Source organism: Stenella coeruleoalba (assembly GCF_951394435.1).
Source record: "Stenella coeruleoalba genome assembly, chromosome: 1".
NCBI classification, from domain to species: domain Eukaryota; kingdom Metazoa; phylum Chordata; class Mammalia; order Artiodactyla; family Delphinidae; genus Stenella; species Stenella coeruleoalba.
Window position 1 is genome coordinate 180,117,839 of NC_137169.1, and position 25,978 is coordinate 180,143,816.

General features: G+C 41.9%; 1 protein-coding gene across 2 annotated transcripts in view; it reads left to right on the forward strand.

Annotated features, from left to right (window-relative positions):
* ASTN1 (astrotactin 1) overlaps positions 1–25,978 on the forward strand; it is a 327,557-nt gene that overhangs the window by 236,550 nt on the left and 65,029 nt on the right. For both annotated transcript variants that reach the window (XM_079935340.1, XM_079935341.1), the window contains exons 13-16: positions 2,013–2,207; positions 3,600–3,727; positions 9,952–10,056; positions 11,946–12,134. In XM_079935340.1, the coding sequence (XP_079791466.1) occupies positions 2,013–2,207; positions 3,600–3,727; positions 9,952–10,056; positions 11,946–12,134 (617 nt within the window). The remainder of the gene's footprint in view (positions 1–2,012; positions 2,208–3,599; positions 3,728–9,951; positions 10,057–11,945; positions 12,135–25,978) is intronic.

A 25,978-nucleotide genomic window follows, 5' to 3' on the forward strand; every position in this document is an offset into this window, starting at 1 on the left:
TTGTTGCCGAAAGCCAGTGCCTGCTGCATAATCGTGAGAAGATTATTCAGTGGACGAATAATGTTATTTTATTGTATTTCATTTTATTTTCTTTCTTTGCAACTGGCAATTTTCCTGTTTAGTTTCTTGTAAAATCCCATTCCATAAATGGAAGCTTGATCTCAATTTTAACATCTCTATAATGTCATCATTATGGTTGACCCACTTCAATTAATGAGGTAAATTCAGCCAAAGTTGCATAGAATTTATTCATTTAATAAACATATATTTGAGCACCCACTTTGTGCAGACAACCTAGTTAGGTGTCAGATATAGGAGACACAGTAGGATGTGAGATCTGGTCTCCTCTCTCTCAAAGGAGTTTACGATGGGATGTGCGGCCATGAGCACAAAGGAGAATGGGGGAGATGGCAGTGTGAAAGGGCAAGTTGTCAAGATGCTCAGGATGGACTAAGAAGGAGCCAGCCAAATTTAAAATGCTTTCCAGAAACACTGTGTTATGGCTCAAGGAAGGAACCACTGTATCTTGTCCCAGACCTCAGCTGGTGCCATAAAGTCCTTTGTGGGTCTCAAATCAGGTCTGTTGCCTGGACTAATACAGTAGGTCCCTAACTGGACTTTCTTTCCTATTTCATCAGAATTTGGTACCCATGTACCTTTAGCACTCTCCAAGCCACTATATATAGCCTGCCAAAAGAAGTCCTTGATTTGAGGTTCTTTAGAAAGACCAAATCACATGCACTTATAATTAAAGAGCTCTGCTCACACCTGTTCACACGATATGTAAATGGTGAATGGGGAAAACAAAGTTACATTAACATAGGCTTCATTTGTACCTCTGCTAATGACGATAGCAGCATTTAATGAGCACCTACTATAGGCTAGGCACAACGTAAGTTCTTTGAGTTCAGTATCTCACTTAATCTTCTCAGTAACCCAACAAAGCAGCTACTGTTTTTCTCACTTTTACAGATGTGGAGTTCAATCAGCTAATTCAAGGTAACCCAGTAAAGGGCGGCGTAATTGCCATGATAATATTGCTTCTCACCACTTAAAACTATGATAATTTGTTCCTCTATATAGAACAGAGTTCTTTATCTTATTGCAACAATTACTATAGATAGCAATAAATGATGTGTTCTAATGTCATGAACATCTATAAATTCCAAATTTGGTATGTTTCTAAGGAGAGATCCAAATTAAATCAATATGCTTTTAAAATGACAGCTTTATCAAAGCTGTTCTTACTTGAACGAACAAATAATGTTCTTCTCACTATAACTACAAATAAAGTCCAATTAATGACTTACGGGTTATTGACCCATATCTACCAACATCAGTATTGCTCTTCCATTAGAGTAACTGCACATGTTTAATGGGGAGGATATCAAGGAGGTGTCCACACAACATGCCCTAACATCTCTTTAGTTCAGGAATGCTACTCTGAATTAAGGGGGAGTTAATCTTATGTTTGGATATATTCAAACAGAGCACAGCAGCAAGATGATCAATCTTTTTAATTTCTTAGCTGACTTGTCACAGGACCAGGTTAGAAGGTTATTAATTTCTTAAGCACAGTGTCATTCTTTTTGCTGCCTAATTACCCTCCAAACAAATGCAGGGTCTGGCCATGTAGATTGTTCTGGAGAAAGACTCTAGAATACTTTGTATTTAAATGTGTTAACTCATTTATAAGCTTATATCCAGTGATTCTTACTCAGACCTATCTGGGAAATCCTACATTTATTAGAGGAGAAAGAACTGCAAAGCTCTGGAAGCACTTATCCGCGAAGGAAAGGTGAGAGGCTCTGTATGATCACATAATGCAAGAAGACTCGGTTTATAGACCTAAGAAACTGAGTTATATAGGGGACAAAATCAAATCAGGATACTCATAATCTTTGGCTATCCAACATTCTCCCAAGGCATTTTTTTTCCAATCTGTTGGGTTGCATTGGCTGCATGGCTCATTGATGGAATAACTTCTTATCTTGAGCTTTCCACCATGCTAGGTGCATCGAGGATTACAAGCTTGGTGTGGATGGACGCTCTTGCCAGCTCATCGCAGAGACCTGTCCAGAGGGAGGTGACTGTGGGGAAAGCAGAGAGCTCCCCATGAACCAGACTCTCTTTGGGGAGATGTTCTTTGGTTACAACAACCATTCCAAGGAAGTGGCTGCTGGACAGGTGCTGAAAGGAACATTCAGGTGAACCCCACGTCCATAGCACTGGTTATTCAGGACTGTTGATGGGTCTCTTCTCTGATGGGCCTTAAAGTCAGCATAAAGTCTTGTATCTTGGATCCAGGTAACTGTGACCCTAAAAGGATAGGTTATTTTCTCTCCCCTGGTCTTTACTAGGTTCACACTTCTCCTTCCAGAACCCAAGAACCCTGAACAGTAAAGTGTTAAAATAAATTTTTACCTTGCCCAGGCAGAGACTACAAGATTTTCCATGGAAGCCACCACAAAATGCTCAGGTTCTATCATCCCTCTGAGTCTTGGCGAATGAGTCAATCTAGCATAGGTCCTCAGTATGGTCCAAGAATCCCTGAGGGTCCCTGAGATCCTCTCAGGGGATAGTCAAAGTCCTCCCTTTTCCAACTACAGAGAGGATGGGTTTCCTTCATATACTTCAATCCAAACAATATATTGCAATAAGTTGAATGCAGAGGTGAGAATTCAGCTGTCTTCTATGAAATCAGACATTTAAAAAACTTGCAAAAAATGTAAAATAATGCCACTTGTCTCATCATTTTTCAAGACATGTTAATATTTAATGGATTTATTATTGTCATCTAAAAATATATCAATAAATATTTTTTAATTTTTTCTTTCAATTTCTAATATGGTAAATGTTGATAGATATAATCTACATAAACAAAAGCTACTTGGGGCCTTCAGTTATTTTTAAGAGTGTAAAGGCGGGTTTTGAGAACAAAATGTTTCAAACCACTGACTTAGAATATTTCTAGGAAATTCTCCATTTGACCCCTGTCCCTAATCTATCTTAGGTTATTTGAATACATCATCCTCAGAATCCATGCATTTCAGGAGATGATGGTGGTGGTGATGATGATGATGATGATGATGATGATGATGTTGAAAGTGTTATAATATGGACCAGCAGTTGATAGCAAGCTAGGTCTGGACTCTTACAGGCAAACTGATAGTAAACTTTCGAGGTATTTTTTGGCGTCAGTTGTGTTTTCTGTTACAGACAGTAGACTTTACTAAAATTTCCCCTTTTAGCCTGGGACCTCATTTGCCAATGGCAAGCAGTGAGGTGTCATAATGAATATTGTGGTGGCTTCATTTGCCCAGATCTTCTGGAGAGGGGATCAGGGGGTAGGGACTGGTGTGGGATGGGGGGAAGAATATTCTCGATCTTGTAAGTAGACCTTTTCAGCTGGTTTATTTCTCATCTCCCTCAGCCCTTGCCATACTTCTCACACTCGTGTCTTGCTCCAGACATGTACCTTGAGTGGGGTCCAGGGTGAGGGAAAGTTTTTGGTCCATTGTGGGTTGAGACATAGATCACTCACCAAAGAGTGGTGTTCACTTGAACACTCAGAGATGGACGTCGGCCTCTGTTTCCAGGCAAAACAACTTTGCTCGAGGTTTAGACCAGCAACTGCCAGATGGTCTTGTGGTGGCCACTGTCCCCCTGGAGAATCAGTGCCTGGAGGAAATCTCAGAACCAACCCCGGACCCAGACTTCTTGACTGGTGAGTGTGCCACACACCTTACTTAACTGGCAGAAACAAACAAGCAGCTCCCTGTGATGCTGTGAGCTCAAGACGCTTGACCTTGCTTATTTTGGTTTCAAAGCCAGTGATTTTCTTGATATGTGATAAAAGCTCAGTCCTAAAACTGAACACTAGTAGGATTATTTATCAGTGAAACGGCCAATATTATCACATAATTCTCTGCAAAATGGCCATAATAATACCTTTCCCTGCTAGTCTTATTGGGATGCTTTGAAAACAAATCAAATAATAGATATGTAAGAGTTCAGAGTTCTCAGTGGATTAGAGGAAGTGACTAGGTCACAGCAGAGGTAGAAAGAAGGTAGATTGCTTAGAGCCTAAGTATCTGTCATTGGTTCCCCGGCAAGTGCTTCTAGAGCAGTGTGAGAGAGTAGAGAATGCTAGAGCTTTGTTGTCAGACGACCCTGGGTTTGACTCCTGGCTCTGCTACTTTCTAGCTGTGTGACATTAGACAGTACAGTCTCTTGGGGTCTCATGGCCCCCATCATAAGATGGGGATCATAACACCTGTCACTCAATGTTGCTTGGAGCCCAACGGCACTCTTCTCCTCGGCTCACTGTGGAACAAAGGTATGGGCTGATTGGGAGAGGCAGGAATACTAGGGGTCGTTTCTCCTTTCTGTGCCACTAAAGACCCCCAGTTAGCACCTCCTGGACCAAAGAAGGCATTTCAAAGTGTTCCAGGGACCCTTAAGAGGCAGCCAACCGGGAACTCAGCATCACCTACTAGGAGTCTCGACATCAGCTCTTCCATTGTCAGCTTTATTCATTTCTCCATTACTCCTCTCCCTTCTTCATTCTATGTCTTCCTTATTCTAGACCCTTCTCCCCTTTATTTTCCCCTTTTCTGAAGAATAACTTGAACTGAGTGTAAGCCTTTTTCAGATATCAAGTTATGTCCGAAATTTTCATTTAGACCGGAATGGGATTAGAAGTAGGTCTGTCTGAGTTAGTATAGCATAGTGATCACTAGCTTAGGCTCTGAATCCTGACAGCTAAGCTCAGCTCTTCACTGGCTGTGTGATCTTGGACAAGTTACTTACCTTCTCCATGGCTCAGTTTTTTACCTGTAAACATGGATATTATAGTATTATCTTTCTTATAGGATTAGTATGAGGAATAAATATTCATGAAGTTCTAAAAACAGTTCCCGATACATACTGAGATGTATGTTTATTAAATATATAAATATACCAAGGAAGAAAGAAAATATGAACATTCAAACTACCAAACTGTGCTTTCCTTATAGAAGAAGGAAAGGGAGCAAGGGAGAAAACAATTAGATATATTCTGGACCAGAAATAAATCTCATCGAAATAAGCTGCCTTCTAAAAGATCACACACACACATACACACACACACAAACCTGAAAAAATTAAAGTGCACCTCTGGGTGTGTCCTGAAAGCCTACGTCTCTAGTGTTTGGCAATCTGGCTTTCTTGTTTCCATGTCATTGGCTGAGAAACACTTGCTGCGTGTGTGTAAAATGCCTTGTAAAGGAGGTGTGAGATGGTGCACAGAAGCAGGACAGGCTCCACACTGCCAATAAACTACCTGGCTTCTGTTTAAAGAGTCACCAGGGCAACTCTCTCACACATTAGAACTTACATGGAAGTGAGATTTCAGTTGTCAGGCTGGGAAGACACAGAGTAGTCCTGGATGCTCCCTGAGCTTTTTGGGGAGGAGAGATCTGAGAAGCATCAGAAAAACATGTGCCTGAATCTCCATCTTTGGAAATAAGAAAAAGATCCAAACTTTGTTCAAATCCACGAGAGAAACTTCTTTCTTCCCTGTGCCCTTGGACCTCTCCTGATTTGGTATATCAGAGGCAAAAGGAGTGGAAGGATGTCCTGGTGGGACCTTTCCTTTTTCATGGTCTTGAGACAGTGACATTCCTAAAAGTACAGAGAGAACTTTTCTTGACCTGCTAGTTTTCTACCCAGCCTTTCTTTTTAATGTATTTTGATTAAGAAGTGATACCAGTTAGTCCAAGAGCAGGTATTTCCTTTGATGTAAGAAGGAATCAGTCTTGTTTTTCAAAGCCCAGAATAACTAGAAGAATCAGTTAGAGATGGTTGACTACTTTTCTTCCATATTTATTTCCTAATTCTGGTAACATTTTAATTATATCTTTCTTGAGAGTCATACAGAGAATGTCATATCATGCCACACTATGTGCTATTATAGGTCACAGTCCCCATAAACCTACAAGCTTAAAAGGTCTTTGGGCGAAAGTGATCTTCAGGTTCTTCTATATCAGCATTTTCAAGCATGTTTTTTTCATGAAAAACCAGCCCTCCACTCATAAATAGGTTCTATCTTCAAATAATTTGGAAGTAGCATCTACCTCTCAGCGATTGCAGCACCTGAGCATGGAACAGATTCCAAGAAGTCCTGCACTAAAGAAATACCTTTCACTTTACTTAGCCCGGCAATTCCCAAATCTATTTAACTAGAGAATCCTTTTACACATAACAGCTATTTCGAGCTTTCAGAATTATTGGCTTAAAGAATGTACTGGAAATTTTCTGATGTATGTGTTTTATCTTGCCGATTACCTTCTTCCTTACCAAAACAGTTAAGAACTCTTATGCTTTACAAGCCTTTTTGGTGTTATAAGTTGTGTGGAAATAAATGAAGACCAACAAAATGAAAACAGGTGAAGGCTATTTACACACAGCAAGGGAGTCAGCCACCATCACTTGCGTTTTGGCAGAGACTGAGAGGCAGGCAGAGAAGTAGGAAAGCTTCAGAGTGGAAAAAAGGGAGGGCTTCAGATATGCCCTGATAGGCATGTAAGCTGTTGGCAGGTGATCCAACTAACCAGGAGTGAGGTATTCTTAGGTAAATGTTTAGGAGACCTATTTGACTTTCTCTGGTGGAACCTAACTTGGAAGCAAGAACAAAAATTAGGGAAGCTGTCAGTTATTAATCAAGTCCTGGTGAGTTTGGCCTGATTGTTACAGGGGTTATTATTTGGCTTCCTGAACTAGAAGAGATGGTGGTCTGACTTCCTACAAGTCTGACTTAGAGACGGTAGATTAGCTTCTTGGGCTGGTTGCTGTAGATAATAGGGTGGTTTGCTGGGCTGGTTGCTGCAGATTGTGGGTCAGAGTTCTGTTTTTACATGCGGTCTGGCCATCATCCATTTGTATTTTCAGTCTCTCAGCTGAGAAAAAAAAAAGAGTCCAGAGGCAGATCAAGGAGGAAGAGGAGGCTGCTGGTCACATTCATGGGTCCGATGGGCACCATAATCACGGAATCTTAAGCATCCCCTTGACATTTCAATAAAATAACAGGAGAAAACTAACTTTCTTTTCTTTTCTTTCTTTCTTTCTTTTTCTTTCTTCCTTCCTTCCTTCCTTCCTTCTTTCCTTCCCTCCTTCCTTCCTTTCTTTCTTCCTCCCTCCTTCCCTCCCTCCCTTCCTCCCTCCCTTTCTTGTTTCCTTCCTCCCTTCTTCTTTCTCTACTCTTTCTTTCTTTCCTACCTTGCCTGCCTGCTTGCTTTCCTTCTTTCCTCCCTTCTTTCTTTGTTTCTTTCTTTTTCTATCACATAGGTCTATTCAGTCATTCTTTTTTCAAGCATATGTAGGGAAAAATAATGTTCTTTCTTGAGAAAACAGATATTTTGTTTGGAAAAAAAGTCATTCACAAATGTATCACAAATAATAATAAAATGAAATAAAAAACTGGGACTAACAGCATTGCAAGGGCACACCGAGAAAGAATCCTATGACTCAGCAAGAAAATAGATATTTTTAAATATCCCTTTCCTTTTAACTAATGGAAATATTATCTGTAAGTGGGCACAGAACAACATTTCCCAAGAATTAACAGTTATATAACTGTTTCCCTGACTATGGTGCAGCATAAAGGCACTCAGTAGAATTGTTGTTTAGCAGTGAAGTAATGGAGTTCGGTTGTTTGGCTCATCCTGGGCGAATGTGGGACACTGTCATCCCTGCCCACCGCCAACACCCGTGCTTCTTTTATTTTCCCTTCCCTCTACTGACCTGAACTAAGGCCTGGGAATTTATAACAAAAACGTCAATTAACAAATGTCAAGTTCACACAATTAGAAGTGATGAGAGAGAGGTAGGGAGGAGGGTGACAACATTATGGAAACCATGTATGTATACGATGTTTTAGCTTTTCTCAATGTGCTTTTATACCCGTAACTTTATTTTGTCCTGACAACCTACCTGTAAAGTAGGCAGGATGAATACTATCATCCCCACTTTTCAGATACGGAAACTGAAAGAAAGGAGTTGCCTAGCCCCAAGTCACACAGCTGGTTGGAATCACAGAATTGAAAAGGAAACAAGGGGTCATCTGAGCTAAGCCGCTCACTTTACAGATGCAACAACTGAGAATCGCAAGGTCCCCTGGGCAGGTAGCCAGAGAGGAAGCTCAGGCCAGTTGATTGGCAGGCAGAAACTGCACCCTTCGGCAGCATGGGTGCCTTAGAACTCCCGCCTCCTGATTTCCTGCCCTTTTCTTTTCCTGCTAGGAAACAAGTCCATTAAAGGGAATGTTTCCTGATATACTGAAAAATCTTTATCGGGCTTGCTATCTTTTTATTAATAGAGTTTCTGAAATAACAGCAAGCTGATGAGCTAGCATCACTAGAGAATGCATACTACGTAGAACAGTTTTACAAAACATGCACATTATAACTCGAATGAAACGTACCTTGGAGGTATGTGACTGGAGTCTTAAACCTGTAAAGTTAGAATTTCCTTTATACGCTTTTACAATTGACATAAAGGCGAAAAGCCAGCGTATGCAGAAGTATGACTGCCGTCACAAAGCTTAATGCCCTAACAGAAGAGCATTTGAAAGGAAAATTGCTGAAAACCTTCTTTTAGTTTCAAGTAACTTATCTTTGATTACCTGAGATCAGATTTAAGCAATTGATTCAATAAGCACCTCTTCTGACCTTTTTTCCTGTTTTTCTACCGATAATTATTCGCATATGATTCACACAGAAATGGAAATTTGGCAATCACTCAGCTAATTTGGTCAGAGTTGACAAGCAGCTAATTAATCCTACCTACTCTTCATCCAGTTTAGGCACTAAATTAGTTGATTTAGCCTGAAGGAAGCATGGGTCAAAATGGCAGGATAATTCACTACATATGTATTATTGCCATTGTATTTACACACACACGCTCACTGTCTATCTAAATTTATCATATATGTGGCCATTATATTTGCATATGTACATATATACGCACACATGTGCATACATCAGGCATAGAAATGAAGCCAAAATTGGTGCTCTAAACTTAGCAAGGTGATTTTTTAATTTCCTGTGGCCTAATTATTTTGTTTCTGTAGCATTTTATATTTATAGTAATGGCTAGAATTCAAGTAGAGTGCCACTCTTTCTACAAGGTGTTCAAGCAAGAACAGCTCATTACAACATCACTAAGAGGCTACAAGGATATATTTATTGAGAGTGACCTTGGATAAGTAACTTGGCTTCCCAGAGCCTCAGTTTTCCCATCTGTAAAATAGGGACCACAAATAAAGTGCCTATCATGTGTCTTGCACATAGATGACACTCAGTATAGGGCCCATTCCTGCCCCTTACTAACTTAGTCATGCTGACACTGTCCCTCCTGGTAAAGACGAAACAAGCATTATCAGCTTCAGAGTAATTAAAACTTAGATACGGAACACAAATCAGTTAAGTGGGACACAACAATCGATGTTATCAGGAACTTGAGCTGAGTCAATTATTGCAGCTATTAAAGAGTGTAAAACCTGTGTGTTACAGTAAGCCCAGAGTTTCACATGAGTTTATTAAGGGAGTATTGTAGTAGAATAGTTACGAACCCTGTTCTGGTCTCAGACACATCTGGAACTTTATCCTGGCTCTACCTGGTGGCCTAGGGCCCTTGTGCAAACTCCTGTCTAAGCTTCAGTTTTCTCATTTATAAGATGCAGACAATAACACCTAGTTTACAAGGATCATATGACTATATACAAAGTGCTTAGCTGAATGCCTGGTACGGAGTATAGGTTCAGTAAGTGATAGCTGTTGTTACTATGATTCCAGAAATTTTCTCCATCCAAAAATGCTTTCTCATTTCCTCACAATTACACCCGCTAAGCCAGTAGACTTGGGACTTGAGAATCCACTACATGCACTGAGCCCGCATTTCCTCTGTCCCTAGGGATGGTGAACTTCAGTGAGGTGTCCGGATACCCCGTCCTGCAGCACTGGAAGGTCCGCTCTGTGATGTACCACATCAAACTCAAACAAGTGACCGTCTCTCAGGGTGAGCACAACTGCAAGCCATCCCTCCCACCTGCTCCTGGGGTGTGGCATTCCTTCCCAAGGGCACAAGCCTTTTATCAATGTTGAAGATTCCATCCAAAATGTAGCCATTCCACGAGATCTATAACCTAGTCACTCGATTCACCCTTCAGGGCAAATGGCTGGAATCGGATCATTTTCTTAGCATAGATTAAATTGCAAGTCTTATCTTGGATAATAGAAGAGATGGAAAGGGCAAGGCGGGAACCACTGGAGATAAATTTAAACACTTACTTTATCATATTTCCTGGAGTCACCCACTGTATAGAGAGGATATGCGAAAGCAAACTTTTTATAAATTGACAGAATAAAACTTTCCAAGTGCAAAGAGTACACTTTACTATACCTTAGAGGTTCTATATGATGAAAGAAATAAGGGAAAGAGAGCAAGAAAGAGGAAGGGGAGTGGAAAAATAGAAAATAGCTATGGTTCCTAAAAGCAAGTAAGCAAGATAGATGGATAGATAGATGAATGTAGATTTATCTACATCTATGTTTTATATATGTAAAGATATGTATATATATCTTTATATCTAATAAGTTAAGGAGTAGTGAATTCTGAACTTAGGATAAATTGTTCCAAAACAGAAAAATGAGGCACCTTGTATAAGTATTCTTCAAATCTTAGTGATAAATAGAGAGTTGTGAAGAGAAGTGAGACATATACTAGAGAAAGAAGAGGCATTAAGGATATAGAACATCTCCAAAGTACACAAAGGGACTCAGAACTTTTTATTTTCTATCACGAAAGAGTTCTTGGCAAGAAGGGATTGGGATGTGGCTATTACTGAAGTGAGCTCTGCTGGTGCAGAAAACACTTGGAACGAGCAAGGTTACTCGTCATCCTAGAAAAATACGGCAGTATTTTTCACATACTCAGTTTGCACGCAGCACAGGTGCTATGCATATCAGGGGATAACAATCACATATCTCTGTTGCCACGTGCTTTTAAAAGCCACACATGGCATCATGGACGATGTGGACCTCTGCACTTGGGGTCTCAAGCCTGGGCCGGGCTCTGCCTTGTCCTGATAGGACACAGGTGTGTCAAAAAGAAGGCTGTACAAAGTTGGTCAGGTAGAGAAGGTATTGGATTTGGAAAATTTGTCATAGGCTATCTTTCTGACAAATATGAATCTCTTAAACAGGGAAGGCAAATCCAAGGAGATTTGTCTGGGGAGGAGGCAAACAGATTCCTTCCTCCATTTGCCATTTCAAAGTCTTTATACTTTTGATTTTCTTAAATAAATGTAAGCAGCATTTTAGTGGCTTTCCTTATCTTTCTTCTTCCATTATCTTCCCATACCCATTTCTCTGCATGAAGGCAGCATCCTGAAAACTTTTTTGGTCACTACCCACAGTTACAGCACATTTTACACCGTGACTTTGTGCACAGGCATGTCCCCACATACACACCACAGAAGGTTCATGAAGCCATACTTCATCTTCCCAAGTGAAATGTTCTCTGCTGGTATTTGCGTTTCTATTTTAGACTGTGCTATTCTTTTTCATTTTTTAAATGCTATTATTTGAGCTCACTAAATTGATTTAATGTCATGACTTGTGATTTGAAACAAAAAACTTTGACTTAAGCAGGGAGGTAGTGGAGATTTGATAATGTTATACTTAACTTGCACGAAGTTAACAACATAACTAACTGGGTGGAAGGAATATTCTTTTAGGAACTGAAATGTCTGATTTAGCTACCTGGAAGTACCTGGTAGCTCCAGCCAGCTCTCCAACGTCACTTTGGGCCACATGACACTTGCACATTGAGGCTGGTTGGCCTGGGAATCCAGATACCCATATTGTAAGTCCTCACTCTTTTTCTTGGGTGACCTTTCTCCATAGCCCTCAGCAATGCTCTCCACTCCCTAGACGGGGCGACATCTCGTGGGGATTTTGTAGCCTTGTTGGACCAGTTTGGCAACCATTACATCCAGGAAGCTATCTACGGCTTTGAGGAATCCTGCTCTATCTGGTACCCAAACAAGCAGGTCCAGCGGCGACTCTGGCTGGAATACGAAGACATCAGCAAAGGTGAGTGACATGCCCGTCAGCAAGTTCTACTCCCTGTGCAAGTCCTGGCTGCCCAGGTACATCCATAGGACCAAAAATAGGGAGTCTGTAGGTGAAGGACTAATTCAGATTTGCCTCGATGTTCTTGCCCACCCTTTAAATTGCCAAGGTTTGGTTGCTAAAACCAGATGTCAAAATGGGAGTATTTGGGGAAACTTTATATGCAGGAGGGGGTCCAAACTGTATGACCACTGAGCGGGTTATCATAGAGGGAGTCTTCTAAAGGGCTTACCAGCCACCATGCATCCTGTTACCATAGCACGGGCAAAATACTAGACGGTTCTTATGGAGTGGGGGAGAAAAGGAGAGCGTTTCAGTCTCCCCCACCACTCCCTGCCTCCGGCAATCCCATCCTACACTGGCTGGCAACCCCTTCCGGTAATTGCATAGTAAACCCCTTCTCACTCCATCCTGCCCTGTGTTTAGGGGCAATTTTCCTACTGCTCTGTGCTGTGAGGAAATCTCCATTGCCCCAGGTGTTTGTGTAGCTCTGGATAACAGCCTCCCAAATAAATCTTGGTCCACTGTTTGATGGCAAGTTAGTATTCAGTCCAAGTAAGTATAAGAAATTGGAATTTCTGGGACCCTTTGAATCACCTTCTGATGTAGGAGGAGTACTGGCTGGTAAATTTGTGTTCTGATCAACCAAGACTGGTTTAGAATTGCCATTCATGGAATTTCTTCTTCTGAGCTTATACTCATGGCATTCTGATGAGCTCAAATTATGGATGTGTGAGTTGCTAAAGGGCAAGTGATGAAATTAGCACAGTGAAAACTCAAGAAGTAGGTCATCCTAAGATTTAATGATCAAGGGTCCCTCTGAGACTAGGGACCCCCTGCTGTCATCAGTGCTACAGTGGGAGAAAATATGCTCCCGTGGCTGAGATGCCCTTGGTTCTCTGAGCTCCATACAGATTTCTATTTTGTCTTGAGGCATGAGAGCCCCTCTTCTGACTGGGAGCTTTCTTCCAAAAGAAGCAAGAGGCTTGTACCTGGACTGCAGGCTTCCCCCCAGGTCCTGATTCCTCTAAGCTCAAAGAGACAACCGCAGGCTTCTTGTATCCCTTCAAACTTCAGCATCTTAAAATTGTTCTGATTCCAGTTTGCCAAGAAGGAGTATAATGTAAGCACATTTCGATAAGACCAGTTCCAGCTGGCAAAACTTTGTTATGTTTCCATGCCAGAGCCTAGCGATTGAACCAAAGGACTAAAGCCTCCTCTATTTCTGTTTGCCAGTGGTTCAAGGATTGCCAGGCTCTAGGACTGCTGGGAGATGCGAGTCTGACCTTCCTCAGAACTCCTGGTTCTACCTCTTGCGTCTATCCTGAGCATTGTAGTATCCTTAAGGTTAAATGCGAAGCCCAGGAGGGAACTTTGTCCATGGCCTTGGCACTATGCCCTATCCCTCTCCATTCTTACACACAAGAACTAATTTTGTCACAGTCCAACTGTTGGCTTTAGTTCTCATAAATATGATGTATATCACCCCTTGCTTGTTATTGATATTAAAAGATATTCAAATATTTTAGTATGTTTATTTTGATCTCTTGCAGTTGTCCATGTATACCTGCCCCCCAGCTGACTCCTGAATCTTACCTCTGTGTCATAGAGTTTATCTCTCTTATTGTTGGATGTGATTCTTACCCATAAATATTTTTCTTCTCCCTACGCACTAATTTCTTTTTATTCCCAAAGCACGAAGCATGCTACTGATTAAGGATTATAAGTGTATAAGACAAAGGAAGATTTTCTTCTGCTTTTCTGCACTCTGGAGAGGATTGCTCCGGAATGGAATTTATACACTAGTGGTGACAAGTGTTCTGAGAGGGCTATACCTACCATGGCATAAAAGTGACACCTTTTTAGACTCGAGTCCTTTAATTATATGTTCTTGCCTATTCTAACTTTAAAAACTTTCCAGTGAAAAGGGGTTTTGTGTTCTTTGCTTTTGTACCTATGATTAGATACCTAAAATTGCTTATGGGTTGAATAGGAAAGAGGTTTATCGGGGTAAAATGAAATGGAAAGATCACAGGACTGAAAGGCTGGGACTCTAGAATCTGCCAGGTGACTTGTGTTTAGTCAATCAACTATAGGCATCTCCCCTGTAAAGCCTTCTGTAGTTTCTTCCAGCTCTGACAGTTTATGGATCCTAGAAGTCCCCTTTATGTGAGAGGCTTTCTCAGGTGACACATTTGAGTAAAAGACTTTCCTCTTCTTTCTACAAATCACTACACAACTTCTTGAGGGTAGGTTCTATGCCTTATTCAACTTTGAAATCCCAGGGTCCAGCACAGAGCCGGGCACATGACAGTCCCTCAGCAAGTGTTTGTTATTGTTGAGGTTGTTAGTGATGGCAGTTGGGGTTGTCTCGGTGGGAACGGTGGTTAAAAGCTCTTCTGATGTGGTGACTTCCCACGTGGGTTTTATCATAGACACATAAAACGCTTTAGGTACGCCTGACTGATAAGAACTCAGAGATGGGTATTTTTGAACAGATCTTCAGGAGGCAGCCTTGTACTCAACAGCCACTTATTCGTCGTACAACCACTATATGGTTTGGTCAGACCATTATGTAGGAGCACCTGTCTTAAGATAAGTCTGACTGGAGCCCATGAATAACATATTTCCATTTCTCACAGTCTAAGATTAGCCTCTCTTCTTTTTCTTTTACAGAGCAAATAAAGACTATCTGAATTGAAATTTCCAACCTCACTCTCTCTAATTCTAAACTGACTTCCATCTTTTCTCATCATCCTTTGCCCTTGTGCCTCAGGAAATGCAGTGAGTTCCTCCTCTTCAGGCGAATCTCTCCACCTGTACACTTGCTTCCTTCCCTCTCTGCTTCCTCTTAGTCCTCACTCATTCATTAGCCTCCCCTTTTTTCATCTCTGCAACCTCTTCAGCCACAATTATCCCTTCGCCAACCTTCTAGTTTCCAAAAAATAATATTTTTATAAATATGCAACTCTTTTACCACTGTTTCCTTTCAACATGTCACCATCAAATTTCTTGAGTAAGTAGTTTATACATCTTTTCTCTACTTCCTCAACTTCTTTTCACTCTTCCAGTAATTGCTTTCAGCCCCGTCACCCTTACAGAAATTGCTCTGGAGAAGGAAAAAAAAGACTTTATAAGCAGAGGTTCATTTTTCTATTCTGTGACCATTTCATCTATCTCAGCTAAAGAATTTGTCCCTTTTGGCCAGGTCTGCCTTCTTGCAAATCCTCTCCCTTTGTGTCTCTGATGCTATTCTGTCCAGATTCTCTTCATAAGTCTTTGACCTTTATTTCTCATTCTTTTTTGCCCTCACTCCTCTAAAGAAATCGCTTACATTTTGGTCATTTTCTAGGATTTCACCCTTAATGTTCATTTCTTCTTCACTGTTGCTGGGTGATTCTCTTTTGTGTCTACCTCAACCCACATCTCAAATCCTTCCCTTCTCCCTGAAATTCAAAAGCTCATTTGTCTGTGAGTGTTTACCATTTCTACCTGGATATTCTGTAGGCACCTCAATGATCAGCATCTCTTTTCTCTGTATCTGCTAGTAGATTCATGAACCACATTGATGGGTCAAAATATAAAGTGAGGGGTCTTTTATATTCTCCTCCACCCTCCACATTCAACCATTTACAAGTTCTGTTCTTTTTACCCCCTAAATATTTCTTCAGCAGGTGTCTTCTCGTCCGTTTCTCAAAATTGTATGAGTTTACAGTATCAGCTCTCATAAGAAATATTGAAATAGCATCCTCAGGTGCCTTCTTCAGTTTCCTGCCACTCTCGTCCATTCTGCATTTCACTATCTGTTATCTTTTTTAAATGCCCCTTAGTGACATGACTCTTGAGCTTGGAGCCCGTCACTAATGCCCTACTGCCTTCTCAGCATGAACATGGCTTCACTCCCTGTATTAGTTTCCCATGGCTGCTGTAACAAATGACTACAAACTTGGTGGCTTAAAACAACATAAATTTATTTCCTGAAAGTTCTGGGGCCAGAGATCCAAAATCAGTTTCACTGGTCTAAGCTCAAGGTACTAGTGGGGCTGGAGGATCCTTCTAGAGGCTCTAGGAGAGAACCCCTTTTTTGCCCTTTCCAGCTCACAGTGGCCTCCTGTATTCCTTGGCTTGTGGCCCCTTTCTCCATCTTCAAAGTGCATCACTCCAATGTCTGAGTCACATGGTCTTCTCTCTGACTCTTTCTACCTCCTCACGTAAGGACCCTTTTGATTACATTGAGTCCACCCAGATAATGCAGGATAATCTCCCCATCTCAAGAGTCTTAATTTAAGCATATCTGCACACTCTCTTTTGCCAGGCACAGGTAACATTCATAGGTTCTAGAAATTAGGACCTGGGCATCTTTGGGAGCAAATATTCAGCCTACCACACCCTCTACCCTCTCTGGCTGCTGCATCACTGACCATTCCCTACCCCGAGCATTCCTCCACTCTGATGACACAAGACTGCTTGCTATCAGTCCAAAACCCTTGCATTTGATTCCAGACAGTTTAAGGCCTCAGAGTCTCCCTTCCTGCTCCAGTCTGAGGCCAGAGGTATGTGCTCTAAAGTCTCCACAATTACTCGTCCCACTCAGAAATTTTCTCTTGGGCCCTCTCTTGCCCACCCGGCCCCCTGACCCTACTCCATTCCCTGGTGTCTGTTCCTTTGCCTCATTTCTGGATGGATCTTACTCTCTTCTTAGGCCCTTAGGATCAGCAGATCAGTCTTCCTGGCTATGATTTCTGTTTCTTGCTTGTGTCTTTTAATCGCCCCCTTCAGCTCTATAAATTGTCATCTGCAATTAAATGATACCTTGACCCAGTGTCAGGCCCCAACTCTGGGTCCAGGGTCAAGGTTCCCACTGGTTCAGAAGAGGAGATTGAGCCTTTCCACACTTCTGAGCCTACCTAACCTTGTCCTCTATCTACCCCTATTCTACCATCACCTTTCTACTCTTCAAGAGCCAGTTCTAGCATCACCACTTCCACCAAGCCTTCCTTCTAGTCAGAATTCTTTGCTTCCTGTTTCATGCTCTTGGAGCTCCTTATATATATCCTTTGACAGCACTCTTGACATTTCCCTGTATTGTCATTTCCCTGTATGACTGTCTCCCATGATAATAGACTTGGCAGCATGTACCATATTTCCCTCCTTTTTGTAATTTAAAAAGTTTATTTAAAAAATGCAAAATGTGTAAAACAGAATAAAGTGAAAAATACATCTTCCTCTCACTCTTATCTCCCAGTCATCTAGTTCCACTCCCCAGAGGCAACCAGGCAACTATTACTACAGTTTACTGTCTATCTATCCAGATATATTCTATTCCTAGCTATGTGGAAGTGAGCAAAGAAAGTTGCAGAAAAGTAGATATATTAGGGTCTTGTCTGTTTTCAAAATGTTATATATAAATATATGCATATATATATCTATATAAGTATAATCTTTAGCCTCCCTCTCACTATCTATGTATATTTAGATGTGTGTGTGTATGTATGTACACACACACACACACAAGTTATCTGTTTGTTTCAAGATTAGGGATATGGTATAGGGTAGGGGCTTTTATTTTTTGTACTAAAAACTTCTGTGTTGCTCTTCCTACAATAAGCATGTGCCACTTTTATAATAAAATTTTTTAACACTGAAAAATATATTCTGAAAAGTTTCTGTTATCTAAAGACTTAGAAAGTTAACTGGAAAAAAACAAATCACACAATTGTATCTACAAAGAGCTGAACTTTGGATAGAAATCTGGGAGGAAGTGCAAAACAATAGGATCATTTCTTACCAATCTTTGAGTCTTCACCCCTGACACAGGGCCTGGCATATTATTAGCATCTGTTGTACTGTTTGTTGAACGAATAGATCCTTTATTTTGTTCTTCCTTCAGAAGAAACCAGTAAAAAGAGCCACAGATCTGTAGATTCCAGAGAAGTGACCAAAATTTGAACCTTCTTCAAATAAGAACTTCCAAGGGCTTAATTTTAATCCTCAACCTGACACACTAAAGCTCAGTACATTTTCTTTCTCTCTTTCTTTTTTTTTTTCTTTTTTTGGTACTCCATTCAGGAGTGGATTTCCTCAGATCTTTCTTCCTTTTCTTTTCCGATATCACTTTCATTGCTACTTTAGATCTGACCTTTGCCATAGCTTTTCCTCGCCATTGCTTTTGGGGCATATCAGTGGGGTTATCTGGGTTGACAATTGGCAATAAGCAAGCTCTTCCTTTCTGTTGTACCTTGTAGTCCATAATCCACTGGGGGTTGGGGCATAATCCACAGCGGGTTGGTTGGTTGGTTTCCAGCCAGTTGCTTCCTTTCCATGGGGAAAGCTAAGAAGAATAGCTTCCTCTTCTTCCAAGACACAAGTTGAGAGTTTGTCCCTTAAGGGGACCCTCTAGCTCTGAGAAGTCTTAAGTTAGATTAGAATCAAAGAAAGAAGTAAGCCACCTGGATGGCATTGTATTTCTACCACACAGGATGCCACGTTTTCTATTTTTCATCAGTTATTTTTTGGGAGGACAGAGCCCAAGAAAGACTCAGTTGGCTCCTCTGCCCAGGATAGTGAACAGATTTCTTCCATGGCTGAAGCAAAAACAATAGCTGAAGCAGCCATCAGCCTCTGATCCAGTCTGTGAGTGCTGGTCAGCAGAGACCTAGTCTTGTGTATTTGATGCCAATGAAGAGTAATAACTTAAGTTTGTATAATGCTTTATGTTTTACGACCCCAGGGTTGCAAACCAGCTGCAAAGGCTCTCTTTATGCACATTTACGAAGACAAAGTTAGCACACAAGTGGCAAAGCGATTATGGCATACAGCTATTTTCTTTCAATGATTAATTAATTCATTCAACAAACGTTTGCTGAGGGCCTGCTACATGCAAAACCCTGAAGTGAGCAGAGAGGAGGTTTAGAGAAGACATCTGTTCTATGGCATTCCCAGGCAGACAGGCCTGATGAAGGTGCCACTGATGCTGAACCGGGTGGTATCATAAACAGAGGCTTCCAAGAGGATCTGAGCTTTTCTAAACATATGTGTGAGGATTTATTTTGAGTCTTCAAGTCCCCAGGCTCTGATGCAGAGTCCGGAGTAAAGTGGATCTGTAGGTTGAGGGAAGAAGTTACCAAAATAATATTACCAAACAGCCTGTTACATAAGTGTTCTCATTTAATCCTCAAACATACACATCACTTAAGTCTTACGTTCCCTATTTATAGATAAGAAAATAAAGCCTCGGAGAGCTTAAATAACTTGCATGTGGTCATCTAAGCAGTAAGTGGCAGAGTGAGGATAAGAGTGCCTTCACCTACTGAGATACATTGCAAATGGCAGCTTGCTGTTTTGCCTGCCAGTGGCACAAGAAGAGATGAAGGTGGGAAGATGAGTGGGCCAAATGGAAGTAGGATCGAGATGGAATTGAAGCCAGGTGACTGGTCTAAAGTGACCACTACAGGGCCAGATGTCAACCATGGTTAGACTTCAAGAAGGATCCACTGCCTTTCATCTTGAGTTTTCAGGATTTTTGGTTATTTGTTGTGGGTTTTTTTTTTTTTGTTTTTTTTGGCCGTGATATATGATGATGACCCAGTTTCTGGAGGAGTTTTTGTTTTTCTGTACAGCCGTGCTTTTCAGAATTTAATATGCCATGTATCACCTGGGATCTTGTTGAAATGGTGATTCTGATTCAGTGAGTCTGGGTGGGGCCTGAGATTCTGCATGTCTAACAAGCTCTTGGATGACACCAGAGCTGCTAGTCTGAGGACGACGTTCTGAATAGCAAAGCTAGATTCTCTCCTCAAAGACCAACAGGGAGTGGGTTTCCCCATCATCCCTGCTCTTCCTGTCCAGTGCAGTAACTTCAACACGGGAGCCATGGCACGGTGGCCTCCAGGGCTGTGTCCTGGTATCATCTCCACAGTGGAGAGTCTCACAGAAAGGAGGACGAGCCTGAATGGTTTTCACTTTAGGCCAGGACTTTTCTCTGATTAAGCCATTGATCATTAGGCTTGTGTGCAGAATTGAACAGTCTTAAGCCCTCAGGCACTGAAGGGAATTGGAAACATGCCAACGATCAGGATTAAAAGTGATAAGCTGTTTTTTTAAAAAAAACTTTGTGCTGTAGGCAACACTGTCCTCATCTTACTATCTCAAACATTCTATTTTTTAAAATAGTGTTCAAGAGGTCCCCATTTTTTCCTCTCAAAACCAAAAATTATTGGAGTTTCATATTTTTACCTGGTTATTATTATTTTAGTTGATGGGACAATTCTGGTGGTGATGTCAAACTTCTTTCATATAATGATGGGCCTGACAGTCGTGACATCTTGTCCATAATGTACAATTTAGTAGTTGATTATATAGTTTTCTGGATTATTCTCTCCTCCAAATATGTAAGTTTTGCCTTAACAGTTTGATGGATTGCTTCCTGAGAGTGGGCTCATTCATTCATTTATTCAGTTCCTTCTGTATCTAAGCACTGGTGTAGGCACTGGTCCAATAATGGTGAATGATAGAGAAAATCTTCCTGCTTCTGTGGAGCTTCTATCTTAGTGAAGAGAGAAAGAAAGTGGCAAGTGACAAATGAAAGCAATAATTCTAGATAGTGACATATACTATGAAGAAACTAAAATCATGGGGTGTAATAGAGGGTGACTGGAGGATGGGTGGGGGAGCTGATTAAGATGGCAGGCACAGGGCACTTCCCTGGTGGTCCAGTGGTTAAGACTCCATGCTTCTATTGCATGGGGCACAGGTTCAATCCCTGGTCTGGGAATTAAGATCCTGTATGCCGAGAGGCAAAAAAAAAAAAAAAAAAAGATGGCAGGCACAGAGAAGGCCTCAATGATGGTAATGAAGGGGTGAGTTTGAGCTGAGACCTGGCAGACAAGACAGAGCACACAAAGATCGGGGGGCCGAACAGTCCAGGTAGGGAACATAGCAAATGCAAAAGCTTCATAATTTTTTGAATTCTCATAGCTTCTTAGCATCAGGTAGGGCGTATAGAAGTTAGTTGGTAAATATCAGACTGTTAACCAACATGACTGAGAAGAAAGAGGCCTGGATTCTCTGGTGGAATATGGAGAGAAGAAGCTCTACTTCTAGCCAGACTTGTTCTGTTTCCTAGATTCAGCAAGCTAAGCTGGGGTCAATTCGTTTAGCCCATCGTCTTTTATCCAACATGTAGCTCAATGCTCAGGTGGGCTGGCCATGGTGCTCTAGCCCCAAGAGAAATAAGCATATGGTGACAGGCTTAAGAGTACAATGCATATATCTACCATGACTTTTATCTCGGTCTTAAGCCATGGTCTCCATACCAAAACTAATAGTTTATGTCTGCACAAGAAAATACGTTGGGGAAAAATGACAAGATAAATGGTGAGGCAATGGGAAATCCTGCAGCAAATGTGGAAATCTGAACTTGACATCACTTGGGCTTCCCGCATCTTTTGGGATGGGTGCCTGTGTCTTAAGTGGTAATATGTCTATATTGTCCATCCAACTCTAAGGCAGCATGTTGAGGGAAAGAGCACTGGATGGGGAGTCAGGAGATCTGGGTTATTGGTCTCAGTTGAACCGTTAGTCAGCCAGCTGACCGTGGGTAAATTACTTAGCCCTCTTCAAAATCACCTTCCCATCTGTATAATCACTAACTTGAATTAGATTATACTTAGAGTTTCTTCTACTTTTGGTGTTCTGTGACTTCTACATATTCAGCAAATGATTTCTACTTCTCATAACAGAATGCAACATTTAATAATGCCTGGCTCAAGGATAAATAGGCTACCTCAGCTGATATTGCAATGGAAGGAGCATAATGCAGCTGTTTATAGTGAGGATTTAGAGTCAGATTGGCTCAGAATTTTTATTGAGAAGTTTAATTAGTGGCTGTGAGCCTCAGTTTCCATGTCTGTAAAATAGGGCTATTGATACTTAGCTTACAAGTAAGGATCGTGTAAGGGTTGAATACAATAATTATTTAGGAAACACAATGTCTAGCATACTGTAACTGTTCAGTGCATTGTGACATATTATTATGACTATTATTAGTACTAGCATTATTTCAGTGAGATTTGCAGTTCAGTTCACTATTTTTGAACAAAATAGCTGCTGATCAAAATGTCAAGGAGATGTCAGTGAAACTGGGTAAATTTTTTCTTCACAGCAACACTGATGTATATTTTAGAAGTCACAAATCACTAATTAGGCTAGTGGAACAGGGGCCGTCAAACCAAAATTACAAAAATTAAGACCAGAATCACATCTTTTGGCTGCTCTTTTCAGTCCCAATTATAGCTCCTTTGCTAAGAAAAGACCAGGAAATAAGCACCACCCATATTAGAGGGATTTTTTTTTTTTTTTGGTGGGGTAAGGGAGGCTATAAGAATGTGCTCTCTGTGGAAAAGAATCCCTGGGGACGTTTTTTTGATAAGCAGCCTGGGTGTTACTGCTTTTTAAGTGCAAAGCAGCTGTCAGGTGCATTCTCCAAAGGGGAAAATTCATGCAAATGTCCAGCTGTACTAGCCTTCCCTGTTACCTGTAACTCAAAGCCTGTGCCATCTGGTTCTGCTGCCTGCATACAGACGTGGACTCTTATCCCTCTTGTGCCCCAGAGATGGGACCCTGGCCCTAGTAACAACCCAGGTTCCAACATAAGTGGATGTTGAGGTAGAAAGATAACTGATTAGTAGTTTTGGGGTTTTTGTTAGGCTACTGTCTCCTCCTGTTTTCCATGAATAATCTGCTTTAGAGGAACACTCTTGTATTCTCAGAGGCCTGAGGAGGTCACCAGCTTCTGGAAGGTGAGGGGTGTCTCTAGCAAATCTCTGAGGTCACTGCCTATTCCTACCCCACCTTTTGCAATACATAACGCCATGCACCGAATCTAGCAGGCAATCAATAAATATTGGTTGAATGAATAAATGAGCAAATACCATACTTTTCTCTCCTCCTTTTCCTCTTCCAATGGAAATGGCAGCATATTGTCCAGGACAGCATCTCCTCAAACACCATCCCCTTCAACCCCCCGGCACCAGCCCACCCGCTCATCATCCCTCTTCCATAGCCACAGGACTGATTGTTTTGTGTGGGGAACATTATCCACTTGCCCCCCGACCCTGGAATTACGTCATGTCCTGGGATTTGGCATTAGAAAAATAGACTAGTCTTTAAAACCAAGTGATCGGGCTTCCCTGGTGACGCAGTGGTTGGGAGTCTGCCTGCCGACGCAGGGGACGCGGGTTCGTGCCCTGGTCCGGGAAGATCCCACATGCCGTGGAGCGGCTGGGCCCGTGAGCCATGGCCGCTGAGCCTGCGTGTCCAGAGCCTGTGCTCTGCAACGGGAGAGGCCACAACAGTGAGAGGCCCGCGTACCAAAAAAAAAAAAAAAACAAAACAAAAACCAAGTGATCAGCGACTGGGATTTCATACTAGGAACTGGGGTAAATCCATGTGTGGACCTCCAATTTGCAATCGTTATTTCAAGTTTCTGGCTACCAGTTAATGTTGTAGGAGCCAACAATAATCTTTCTTTTACCACCTTTCCTATAATTGCTTTTTAAAAAAGAAAGCAAGTAGGAAAGTTTTCTTTGTAGGGAGGGAGGGGGTAAGGGAGTGTGTGTTAGGTGTAACATGCAACTTGTGTTTAAACTGAAACACAAGACATAAAACTGCTGTGACTTAAACCAACACATCAACAAACCCCTTTCATCTAAGCTTACCCATTTGGCCACTAACCATTTCTGATTCATTCCTAGTTTCCACGCCTCTGTTGTTAAGAGACAGCCTCCCTGAATCTCATGGAACTCTTTGGAAGTTGGTTCAATTATTAAAAGATGTAAATTAAGAGGAAAAATTAAAAATACATGAGAAAAAACTAATGTCAAGGAAATCAGCAAAAAATGGATTAGGTAGGTAATTAATTTAGAAAAAAAAATGAGAGTAGTTGACATCGTTTTCAAGCCTGGCCCCAACTGCCAACTACACTACAAAACGCAGCTGATTAATGTTACAACAGTCAAAGGATCCAGAATACATCATTTCTGTCTCTGTTACTGATGAGAGGAAGATGGTTTTCCAATCAGATCAACTTCCCTCTAAAAAATTCCCAAGTGTACTTTGACATTATTGCTGTTAATTTTGCTGCCAGCAGAGTCAGGGACACGTAGACCTCAACTGGCAGCACCTTGCGGGAAGGCTGTGAGTTCTGCAAGGTAATGATGTTTAAGCATTCATTCAGAAATGTGTATTGTTTACTGTAGATCAGGTGCTGTGCTGGGCATCAGGAATATGATGGGTAATAAAAGAAGGCTCCTAACCCACTGTGGGATTCTAGATGTTGAGGTGTGAAGCATAACTCTCTCCTTTGCCAGCCTCATCTTACTCCTTCTCTCCTTGCAATTGGCTAGTCAGTATCTATGGAACAGCATGGTTGAACCCTCTGGGGGACCCACGAAAGAGGCAAAGAAGGTCACTACGAGGTCCGGAACATACTTTCCACCTTGAGAGTTCATCCCACTCCTTGGAAAGTTTCTCAGGGGGCAGGTCTCTGCATATCCCGTCAACTACTGAAGTGCCCATACTGAAGGTGGCTGCTGCCCCCAGGAGCAATCTGTGAGACACGGAAGAGGGGGAGCAAAGGGGCACACGTGGAGAGCTTTAGGTGAAGACCCCTTGCACCACCAACAATTCCTGGGGCGAGGGGCTGTTGGACCAGGTTGGGCCATCGCTGGGTCACGTGTGGTGGCCACACCACTGCCTTGCTGCTTCGTACAGGGCTGTTTGTAGACTACCTGTGCTCTGGTGACTGCCCACTGAGGCCAGAGAGGGGACCGTACCTGCCTAAGCAGAGTTCATGGCCTGGGGCTCCAGGAAGTGGTCACACCGATCTCCCCTTAAAGCCTAACATGATTAGAAAGGAATAGATAGCTTGGCTAAGTCATAACCACACAAGGCCCGTCCACCTGGTTAAGTCTGGCAGGGGACAGGGTTCATTCCACATAGTTAGAATGTAACACCACAGAAGCCCTCAGTTTGGAGCAACTGCAAACATCAAGCAGGTTCAAAAGACTTAATTTTTCTTTGGCCGATTAATAAAAAAAATAACACAGAAAGAGAGAAAAAGAAAGGTAGAAAGAAGCATTTCTCCAGCGCAATTTTTCAATAAATCTGCCAGTTAAAATATGTGCTTTGTAGGTGAAATGTGAGTGCCAGTGACAGGGAAAAACAGCCTAATCGGGTAGAACAACATCCCGGACTCCCTTGACATTTTTTTGTTTCCTTGGGGTTTTTCTTTAATCAGTTGATTCCACAGAGGCAGCTTATAAGGCCACTCTTCGCCTGCGCCTCTGTTGCCCACCTTGACTGCTCTGGTCCCTCCTGTAAATTTATTACAAGCCAGTCGATTACCGTGGTAATTGGTTCTATTTATATTGATGTGTTTGGGGCATTTATGGCTTTATGTATTTTTATTTGATCTTCTTGTTTTGCCTTCTCCCTTAGAGAGCAGGGACTCTGCCCACTTCTTTGCGTCTCCCCATAGCTGTTGCCTTAGACTCTGCTCGCAGTGTGTTCACGATCAATATTGATCACAGTAATGTGGATGTAGATAATCAGGAGACGCCAGCCCCCAAGCTCTACTGATCGCTGCATCCTTTTACAGAGCTGGGTAGAAAGAAGAAGTGTTCTTTCTTTTTTTTTTGCAGTACGCGGGCCTCTCACTGTTGCGGCCTCTCCCGTTGCGGAGCACAGGCTCCGGACCCGCAGGCTCAGCAGCCATGGCTCACGGGCCCAGCCGCTCCGCGGCATGT